General features: G+C 37.2%; 1 protein-coding gene across 4 annotated transcripts; it reads right to left on the bottom strand.

Moving 5' to 3' along the window:
* Positions 1 to 2,537: 2,537 nt before the first annotated feature.
* On the bottom strand, positions 2,538 to 5,404 carry LOC130440168 (4-galactosyl-N-acetylglucosaminide 3-alpha-L-fucosyltransferase 9-like). 4 transcript variants are annotated; one of them, XM_056773102.1, is made up of 3 exons: positions 5,115 to 5,404; positions 4,615 to 4,905; positions 2,538 to 4,334 (listed from the first exon to the last, which is right to left on the bottom strand). In XM_056773102.1, exon 3 carries the CDS (start codon positions 4,331 to 4,333, stop codon positions 3,218 to 3,220), a length of 1,116 nt encoding a protein of 371 aa, XP_056629080.1. In that variant the 5' UTR covers position 4,334; positions 4,615 to 4,905; positions 5,115 to 5,404; the 3' UTR covers positions 2,538 to 3,217. The 4 variants fall into 4 exon arrangements, with proteins under 4 accessions (XP_056629080.1, XP_056629084.1, XP_056629082.1 ...); XM_056773106.1 differs by having other exon boundaries at positions 4,615 to 5,404; XM_056773104.1 differs by having other exon boundaries at positions 4,757 to 5,404.
* Positions 5,405 to 11,493: the final 6,089 nt, after the last annotated feature.

Raw genomic sequence — 11,493 nt, 5'->3', positions numbered from 1 at the left:
TCAGAACAGGCATGTCTTCAGTTGTTTTCTTTGCTGAAAAGGCATTTTAGCACAGCTACAAGCCAGTTTTGATAACAATTCTCTGCTGTAATCACAAATTATCCTTTGTGGTTGTTAGCTGAGAGGCATTTTGACATCACATAAATAGATTAATAAAAGCAATGAATGTAAATAATCCAACTCGCCTGTTTTTATGCGCCTTTAATGAAAGAAGAAATCTTTATTTTGTCCCAAATAAGAGTTTACTGAGGAGCTCAGAACTGCTTTGTTGGAGCACTGATGGATTTGCCAGTGCTAAAATGTGACGTATGATACCAACCAACCGGAGTTCAGTATGCAAACATTACAGTGACATCATCACTGCTGACATGCAACTGCTTTATCAACAAATGTGTGTTTGCTTTCTTTTATCCAGAGCTTCCTTTACCGGCCCAGTAAGTAAGTGTATGTCAAATAGTTCCGATAACCATGGAAAAACTTGACACGATACCGTTTATTTACAAAGTCATTTTGATGCATTTTTTTCAGACCACAAAAGAGAAGATTTTGAAGAACATTACCAAAGAAGGATGGACCCCACCTCATTGACGTCCATCGTATAGACACAGATATCATCTCTTGTGTTTCACAGAAGAGAGAGACATATACAGGCGTTGAATGACATGAAGGTAAAAACATGATGATAGAATTTTATCTGAACGATCCCTTTAAGGCCTAAAATGTGTGTCCTTTGCCATCTTTGGATATTCTACTTTATGGGTATCCTGGACTAAACCATTTAATGTATATACTAAAATAAGTGATATGTTTTACGGGATGATCATTATTATTAATGACTATTTTGTTCACTTCAATGAGAGATTGTAGTATTCAGTTCTCTGCTGCCATCTAAAGGTTTTGAAAATATAGATTTTGTCCAGGAGATGATTCTGTCGATCAACAATGAGCCATTGACACAGGCAGCTGTATGAGTTTTAGTTTTAAAACTATATTTTTCTACATATGTGGACGTGTTATGCTGCCATCAAGTGGGGTCGGAAATATCATATTGACGAGTTCCGCGCGCAGGAACGCTTAAATGAAGTCACGTCCACCAGTGGGAGACTCGGGATTAGCGTGACGTGTCCACAATAGAAAGCATATTGTCAATTTTAATAAATGATGATTATGAGTTATTTCAAATCTTCATATTCTGCCATATTTATGTGGGCATACCTGAATGGTAGGACAATCTGACGGGTAGAATACAATTTTAGGACTTTAGGTCTTTCTGTGTGGAGTTTTCATGTTCTCCCTTTGTTAGCGTGGGTTTTCTCCCACAGCCCAAACACATGCAGGTTAATTGAAGATTCTAATATAGTCAATAATAACAAAATATTTTTCTTTATAATAATTGTAGGCCTGTTAAATAAACAATTTGTTGAATTGTATTGTATGTTAATTTGATTAAATAAACAATTTGTTGAAGTTTGTCATAGTTTAGCCAAGTAAATCTGCGTTCACACCATATGAGCTGTTGCGGTTACACTTTCTAAAAACGTGTTATGAGTGTTGTGTTCTGCAGACAAAAGGTTATATAAAGTGTATTTCTTATATTTCCCACACCATGACCATACGCGGTTCTTGTAAATAATAACTGCAATATGCAATCACTGGTAAATCCTCCAATTATGTAAATAGAAAATAAAACATTACGCTAACTAACGAGCAACGTTAAAACGAACTAGGGAATGCGTGAAGGGACAAACTGCTCGTGCCTTTTAAATCCGCGTTTAGATGCATTTCATGTCTGACTAGAGATGTGGGCAATTCCAACGTTCTGATAGACATTTTGCGTTAAGGACGTGACAAAAAAGGATGCGGTTTTTGGGAGACAATAAACTTAGTAGGATTTCTATCAAATAAAATGCAGAATCCTGAAGCAATAATACCCAATGAATTGAGAAGGGATGTCTCTGTATAGAACATCAAATAGTTACTTTATATTCATTTTCATGCGTACACTTATGAGGAATATGTAGCGTTATGGATGTGACATTCCTGAAAATGGCTCTTACCTGAAGTGAATTTGGGAACATGGGAATTTGAACTACCAAATGTTAAAATCTGTGCTGTTACCATAGTAAAACCTGTTGGTAATTTTTTTTGTGGTAAGGTTGACATTTTCACGGAATTGCCCATCTCTGACAAAATTATAATATGAAGTTAAAATACTACCTTACAGATAAACCATTCATGGGTTCATTGCCTTCTGAAAAAATATTTGATTACATCCAAGAATTTGACATGAAAGTTATGTTGTTACTGTGGGTTCACACCTCTATTGCTGCAAGGTCATTAGAAGGCGTTCCTAACATTTGCATAAAGTTGGACAAATCTCAATTTTGTGGAGTCGCTAGACACGCCCACTTACTGGTATATAAAAAGTACAGAGCCTATGTGAACTTCTTCATAAACATCAGAATGCCTTATACTATTTTTCTAGTGTTGTCTGTGATTATGTTAGTGTTTACCTGCATTAAAAAAACTCTACCCAATAAAATGAAAATTCTGTCATGATTTACTCACCCTCATGTCTTTCCAAACCTGCATACATGTCTTTATTCAAACGAACAAGAAACATATGTGGAAATACGTTAGCAACTGAGATTTCTGTGACATCATTGACTGTCTGTTGAAACGAAAATGAGATATTTTGAATGAAGTACGACTGAATTTTGTCCCAATATGATAGTCAGTTGTGTCCCAGAAATGTCAGTTGCTAACATTCTTTATTTACAGTATATAAACTCATGTCTCTGCTTGAGAGGCAAAAAAAGTTTTAAAATGATGCATTTCAATAATGAGTATCTTTTGCATGAGAACTCGTTAATTATAAATAAACTTGTTAATTATTTTATATCTCTTTTATTTTTTCAGCTCCAGTCTCTTAATCAATGATATTGAATTGAGAGGCATGTTTATCCTGAGGGTTGTGGTCAACAATGTTATGAATAATCTTAATTAACTGACTTTCAGTAATGTGTGTTTCTTCCTCCCTTTTTATGAATAGATGAAATGTCCAACAATAATGAAAATGCATGCTTATATTTTTCCTGGTGTAGACACCTTGGCCAAATAATAAAATAAATAAACAAGATCACACACACACAATCTGCTGCAAAAATGTGAATGTTAAATTAGTCCGGAGGCATAATCCAAAATCTGAGAGGTTACTTCAGTTAAAAAACCATTCATAGATATCATGAGCTTCTTGATATTCCTTGTGTCTCGCTACATGATCGCAGGCCGTGCAAATGGCCAGAACAAACTCTTGATTCTGTACTATTAAATGAGGTCGTGCTGAGAAATGTCTCCTCCAGTTAAAGTACCTGCGATACGCATCTTCATCTCTGTCCAGCTGCATCAGATATTCTGCCAGTGACTTTGCGTCTGGGAAGTCGTCCACGTGAATGAAGGCATCACCCGGTGCAAACCTCTCATAGTTCTTTCTGGGAGGTCCCAGCACCACAGGTACAGTACCTGCTGACAGAGGTCCATTGAACTTTTCTGTGATGTAGTCCTTGTGAATGGAATTCTCAAAAGACAGATAAAATTTGCAGCTGGCTATGGTGGGATAATAGCTTTTATAATCCAGGAACGTTCCGTACGCTTTTCCAAACAAATGTATATTGACATGCTTTTTAAGTTCATTGTAGTAAGCGTTCCTCCTGCCGACACCTGTACTGGGAGCATTATTACTTACGATCCAACAGACCAGTTTGTCCTTTTTAGGAATTTTAAAATCCTCATTTGGAGTTTTGTTGATGGTTAGTCTCAACCGCACAGGAATGTCAGCGTCCTCTCTATAACTGAGAGTCAGATTAAAGAGGTTTTCAATCCCTGGAATTTTCCACGTGTTTGTTGGCGATTCTACATGAAGCCAGATCCACTTTTGGAACGAGGGACGAGGAGATGGTGGAAGGTTGTACCAATACCAACGAATAGCCTTGTGAAAAACAAGGACAGCGTCTGAACTGCTGTAGAGAGCTCTATCGTCCGTCAGGTGACAGCCGTCAATATTGTAAATGGTTTTACAGTCACTCAGATCAAATCGGTAATTTTCAGGCCAGACCCATAACAAAAGTACAGGTTTACCCAATGTTTCTTCAGCAAGTGGGTTCTTCTCTTCATGTTGTCCATCTGAGAGTTGTTTAAATTGACGACGTTGAGATGGACAGTTGGTCAGAAGTGAAGTCCAGAAGTACAAGAGAGTCAGAGAGACGAGACCGGCAATACCCACTGTACCAGTCAGACGGCCCACAGGAAATCCAGTTAAGCTTGTTCTTGACATTCTTTGATTTTAATGAGAATAAATAAAAAAAGTTGTTCATCTTTATGTTCAGTATATATCAATGTAAAATTATTTTTATGCTAAAGAATTTAAACAAAACACACGAAGGAAAACACATTGGGTGCATGAGGGACTAAACCACAGTCAGGCGTCTTATGATATGATTTTATGACCAATGAATTCGCAGCTATAATGACACATAAAAAAGACATTCTCTCATGAGTAAATAAGACCCTTAATCAATAAGGCCGTGTAAAATGAATGTAGATCATTTTACTCACCTGTTTCTTAAAATAAATGTGGTTTTGTTCCACACCAGGAAATAACAGTTGTTGTAGACACAGAAAACACTTCATGAGAGCTCATGTGAATATGATAACATTGTATGGCATCAGTGCATGGAATGTTGTGCGTCACACTGACCAATCAAAGTTCAGTGTTCCCTTAATACTATGCTGTCCTCAGTATATGTTCTGTAGATAACTTGACAGCCAGGTAAACTCTTCTATAACATCAAGACTCTGAAGACAGTTGGCTGCTTTCTACATGTTTATTGCAATGGAAAGGTGAAACTGAAACATGCATGGGCATAATCACAACTACGTACAGATATATCAACTCAAATTATACTAATTCTATCCCTAAAGAACATTACCACAGCACAATAGTACTGTAAATAGTAAATAACACACTTCTTACTATAAACTTCACAAAATGTAACAATGTCGCCAAAAATAATGATGTACAATTGTAGATTTTGTTAAAAACAATCAATACATACCCACGATGCTACAAATGGCATAATATGTATACAGATGTGACAGGATTAGCTCATATAAGAGTCACATACTGCTCTCTGTGCCATGCTTGACAAGTTCCTGAGGCGGATCGATCCTAAAATATCGATAATTCCGATCCTGAGGTTGTATCGAAAAGGATCGATCCTAACTTTAAAACATCGATACTTATGCGTTTACTACAGATTTAATTTATTTACTAATGTTGGTTATAATTGTATAATAAAGAAGAACTATTTACTTCCCATACACCTAGTTTTGCACACGTTGTTCCGCCCTGCCCTGCCCTGCTTTGCTTTGTAGTCCGCTGTCATGTGACTCAGCAGCGCCAAGCGCAAGCACGCAGACGCAGCTGCAGACAGTAAGAAGAAGAGGAGCAAAGATTAAAAGTACTTTATTATTTAAACACTTTATTTACTTATACTTTATATATTATTGTGTCTAAACATAACACTGAACAAAAACGGAAAAGCAGTATTAAAAGCTTTGTTCTTCAGTAATAATTTTGTCACTTTCTTTTTTTTTAAAGCTAGGATAGGGAGAAATTGTTTTGTTATATATCGGTTTTCTGTTATGTTAATCTGTTATTGTTACTATTTTCCAGTAATAATTTGGTGTAAAGTTCATGCTCGCAAATTCTATTACAGGAATAAATGACTAAATAAATATATTTATTTGGTTTAAATTATGCCCTGTGTTTTAACATCTACATGATCAGTGTTGGGTGAGTTACTCTGAAAAAGTAATTAATTACTAGTTACTCATTACATATTCAATAGTGTAATTAGATTACTGTCCAAATTACTCTGTCCAAAAAGTATTTAGCTACTCATTACTAATTACTTTCTATATCCTACATCGACCTTGATTAGTTAAGTGATTCAAGGATAGACATGAAACGGCTTATTGAATTAATTTAAATAAATAACATTATTAACTGACCAAAATATTACAAATGTGAAAACAGATTTTAAAGTAAGACTTTGAATTTTGATGTCAATTACACTATTGCACACGAATATATTTCACAAAGTATTTAGTTTAAGTACATCATAAGTAACTGTAATTAAATTACAGAAAACATATGAGTAATCCCTTACTTTACTTTTTCAAGGTAAAAGTAATTAAAATACAGTAACTAATTACTTAGTAACTAGTTACACCCAACACTGTACATGATTAATTAGCCTATAGGCACATTAAGAGCACAAATCACAAAATGTTTTTGTGGTCATGAAAATGTATTCAGATTTAGCAAATTAATGATGCATTCATCTGATAAATCATGACATTTCGTACACAGGAAAGTTAATGTAAATTCAAGTGAATGCTTCTAAAAGTATTGGTAATACTGGCCCTGCATTTTAATTTTACAGTATCGCCCACCCACCCTGGATGTGTTGAGGGACTCTATAACTTCAATATGAACAGCTCTTATGTTCATACATGTAAAAACAACAGCCAACCTCTTACTGTGTGAAAAACCTCCCTGAGTGGAGCTCTGAGCCGTCTGCAGGTTACACACTGATGGATGATGCTGCTCACTCTTCGTTTCACACCAACTATCCAAAATTGGCTGAACGGACAGCTCCTTCCATAAAGTGACAGCCTTGATGGTGAATATGCTCATGGTGGTGTCTAATGAGCAAAGCTGCAATGTGATGTTTGCCAGGAATTAATAAAGGAAACTTCTCACTCTGATTAAGGCTCGAATAGTGGAGATGGCCTCCAACTCTCAACAGATCTGGTTTATCAATGAATGGATCCAGAGTGTGAAGAGGACTACTTTTTGGAATTCTCTCTTGACTGTAAAACTCTTCTTGCACCGCTTTGATGATGGCTGAAGCATTGTTGGATTCCTCTACTGTGAATTCGGGCATGCAGTAATGCCAGCCCTTACAATTACAGATTTTCTTTGCAGCTTGGTTGAAAAGACGAGCTACATGAATAAAGCATGTAATAGCACCTGTCAGTGAATTCCAAAAGGAAAACTTGGCAAATCGTTGGGAACCAAGCTGCTTGGATGAAGATGTAGTGCTTAAAGTGGATACTAGATGCCGTACATCTGGGTCTGAACTTGGATCAACAAGGTTGTAAGTGCTCTCAGAGTATGTTGCGGGGTATTCAGTTAGTTGGAAGTCCTTGTGTTTTTCTTAAACATGGATGAAGTTAAAACATGGACGAAAGAGAGTTGGGCATTTTGGCTCTGTGATGTTTGTGTGAAAGTTCCTGATTGTCGGCGGTCTGTGGACATATCCCAGACATACTTTGCAATGACCCATCCCAGATCCAACTTCTGTGGGTAGGGTAGGTTGTGTGGGCCATTTTTAGAACCTTCAGACCTTACGAACTCTTATGATGTCCTGACCTAAGAGAAGCATAATTGGGGCTTCTGCGTCGTGTTCTGGTATGAGGTGTGCTGTGTGTTTTTTTTTTATTACTTTGGTACATACAAGGTGTAGAAACACTTATTATGTTGAAATAATAGGACGTCATTCTTACCATACTTCTTGTCTGACTCTCAATTGATTTGTTCCGTGTATCATCAGTCTAATCCCCACCTATCCGCTAGCCTAGTGTCATGTGATTGGTCAGATGGTGTACTCTGATGTGATTGGTCTAGAGTTGGTGTAGAGTCCACCTTTATCAAGTCCGAGTCGAGACCAAGTCGTAACCTATTGATTCCGAGTCTGAGTTCGAGTCCAAAAGGTGCAGAGTTGGACTCAAGTCCAAGACCTTAATGTTCGAGTCTGAGTCGAGTCCGGTCGATTAATTATACTGGAAAAAAATATTAAAAATACAACCAAAATTTTTATTATTATTGAATTTAATGTTAGGAATAAAATTAATATTTGTACTTTTAAAATTAATGACAAATTTCTTGCTGTCTGGGAGAATAAGTATCATAAAGTTGGACCGTTTTTTTTGCAGAATCTGGTTTTGTGTATTCCGTTATGCTGGGTTTGTCATGATTCCCCTATCATGTCATGTTTATTCTTGTTCTTGGAGTGTAGTCATGGCATAGCCTTAGGGTTTTGTATGAGAAAGACATGGCTTTGTTTATATTTTGGCTTGGCATGCTCTTTCTCGTGTCTCGTCAGTGTTTCCCGCCATCTTGTTTCCTTGTTACCTTCCCATTAGTGTTTAATCCCCAGCACCTGTTCCTGGTTAATTATCCTTTGTCTGTCTCCCCTTTAAAACACCCTTGTGTTCATGGTCCTGTGCTCGTTCATTGTATGTGTATACCTTGTGCGTGTAGGTTGTGAAAGTTTCTGTGAAAGTGGTTGTCACTGTTACTGAATGTGGATACCTTGTCTTGACCAGTTCCTGTTACCCCTGTGTCTAGTAAGTTTAGTTTTTGTATTAAGTGTTTGTTTTCTTAGTTTAGTTTTAGTTAATAGTTTTCCAGTCTTGTTTTCTCCCTCGTGGGTTTTGTCCTTCTGTACTGTTTTGTAAATAAAATATCTGTTTATCCCACATCATCGTCTTATCTTCCTGCAATTGGGTTCTCCTGCCATGTTGACCCATGACCGGGTTGTGCAACATCTACTGGTTGCTGCTGTCTTTTGTACTCTTTTTATCCTGGGACAAAAAGGAACATTTTATTATTCCTACTAAAATAGAAGACAAAATAGTAAAATGTGTATTTGCTATTTAATATTGTACCCAACTAGTCAGTGAAATTCAGAGCACAGTGAATGTAAATGATTACAGAACACATCACATTTAAAATTTTTAAAGGAACGTATTTATAATCACTGTATTTCGGTAATGTCACGTTTAAAGATTGGCGTTATGAGCAAATTCTTGTTTTGATAATGAGTTTCAAGATGTACCATTTTCAAAATGGAAAATTTAAATGTTTGAAAAATGCATATATAAAAGTTAACTGCCAGTAAGTGCCTGGCTTTACGAATGGATCATTGACCCGATTCCTTCAAAAACACTGAATCATTCAAGAACGAAAAGTTACAGTATGTTGCTCAGATCAGACACACAACTGTTCTGGGCTTTCTGACACTAATTAAATAAAAACAGCAAAAAGAGTCTATTTTGTGCCTAAAATGTAAGTCCCTTTAACTAGTTTATTTAACTCTTGTATAAAATCAGAATAAATTTGCAATCGTCCTCATTTGGATTGTTTTGTCGATTATAATGTTAACAAAAAAATATATACTTTTTTTTTACAACCTTATTTTTCCGCTGTGGTTTTGTGTGTTGTGATCATTTATTTTCATCTCTCCACATGAGTTTCTCTCTCACAGGCTACACAAGCCTCAAAGCCGCTGCTGAAATCCACACGCAATTAGCAGCATTAATGTCAAGCACTGCATGCAGTGATATGTATATTAGCCTATATTCTGTTGACATATTGTCATATCCCCAGCATTAGTAGGCTAATGTTATAGGGATTACGTTGATATTTAAGTTGCAATAATCAACATACTTTATACTTTCAACATGTTGATAGAAGTTTGAAGCTGTCCCTCAGTGTCTCTATCTACTGGATGCCTTGCAAATAAATTCCTTGTTATTTTCATAAACAAATCAAATAATTGCTGACTTGTATGACATGGTTTGCTGCTGTGTGCAGATATGAGGCGCCAATTTCGGGGATTTACGTTTTGCGCAAATCTATCCTTAGTGCTGTCTGCTGGTGTGGTGCCAAGAAAGTAAGTTACATTGTCTATTTTTTTTCATGTTACACATAATGCGGACTCGACAGTACTTGAGTACATCACAAGTCCGAGTTCATTCATAATTGCACTTGAGTCCGAGTCTGAGTTCGAGTACCCCAACTCTAGATTGGTGAAACGTGTTCAAAATGTACTGCAAACGGAAAGTCTGCAGTGATTGGTCAAACGCGTTCATCATGTGTCGCAAATGGAACGCCTATCATCATTGCTGGATATCGGTTTAGAGATGGTTGGATATTATATACAGTGTTTCACAAATTCGCCTGTGCAAATAATAATGATAGCAGGGGAATTGATGATAGCAGGGGTGGGTAAGATATGCATATTTGGCATGGTGTCCAGGGAGCGGGCTCCGACCTCGCCGGTTCCTTCTGAGCCCAGAACACTCTCCCACTGATAGGGGCGAGTGCACCGAGCTCAGAAACGGCTCAAACCCAGAGATCACCCCAAAAGGGCAGAACAAATGCTGGACAGCACAAATTCGAGTCTTGATGCTTCATGGTTGATGAATTGGGTTTGTCATGGGTCTTGGGGGTTGTGCAGACCCTGATGGTGCAAGTGCTGCTGTGGCATTGGGATGTGTGGGTTGGTGTGAGTCTGCTGTGGTCTTGGGTTGAGGACAGGCCTTTGCATGGCGGCTGATGCTGTTGGTGATAAAGTATCTGTTGGAGTGTGGGGATAGAGACACGCATCACGAAGGAGCGACAGTGTTTGGGGGAGGAGAGTGAAGTTTTCGTGGCAGTCCCAGCAAAATTTAGGCGGGGACTATTTCTAGTGATTCAGATACACGGCGGTAGAGACTCGGACTAGGTCATGTCTTGTTTGCATGATTCACAGTCGACTCCCTTTTTTTACAAGCCATTAACTTTGTTATTCATTCACCTTCCGACTTGCAACTTGGTAGACTGCTTACTTTCAAACACGGGAACATAACACACTGCATGAAATTTCATGATCTAATGTTACTTACTCTTTAACATTATTTTATTTATTTGTTATATTGAAGGGACGTTTTTGAAGGAGTTTGGTTTACTTATGAGCACTTGAGCTTAACTGAGACTTGGGTGTTTGTAATAGATGTAGGCCCTGATGTCGACCATGATTTGTTGTAATTTTGAGGTGTTCAGTCGTATTATGATTTAAAAAAATAAGTGCGATCACTCTCCTCTCAAATCAACTGTTTCTTGTTTTTCACGGACATGTGTCTTAAGTGTTGAGGACCAGCCCTCCTTCAGCATGAGTAAAATACTCAAGTACTTTTAAAATCAGACTTTTACTCAAATCGTTTTGGAATTGGTGACTTGTAACTTGTAATGGAGTAATTAGGTATCTGTAATGTTGCTTAAGTATGGTTTTCAGGTGCTCTTTACACCTGAGGAAGTTTTAAGTCAGATGGATTATAGATGTGTCTCCCGTCAATTAAATAATAACTAATAACACAAGTTTCATTCTTGTGAAAAACTGTTAATGATGATTTGTTGAGGTGTGAAAGAATGGGTATATTCACCCAGACTTTTAAAACTCAAACCTGTATATTTCTTCTGTAGAACACAAAAGACAGGATCTGTGGACAGGATCCTGACAGGATCTGTGTAGTTGGATGGTTGAAGTCTGTATCATTTCCCTGTTCCTTGTTCCAGTTTTTATTTCAGGGAAAAAAATACTG

Source organism: Triplophysa dalaica, chromosome 18 (genome assembly GCF_015846415.1).
Source record: "Triplophysa dalaica isolate WHDGS20190420 chromosome 18, ASM1584641v1, whole genome shotgun sequence".
In the NCBI taxonomy this organism is placed as follows: Eukaryota; Metazoa; Chordata; class Actinopteri; order Cypriniformes; family Nemacheilidae; genus Triplophysa; species Triplophysa dalaica.
The sequence above is the reverse complement of the archived record's forward strand: the minus strand, read 5'-3'. Positions and strand labels throughout refer to the sequence as shown.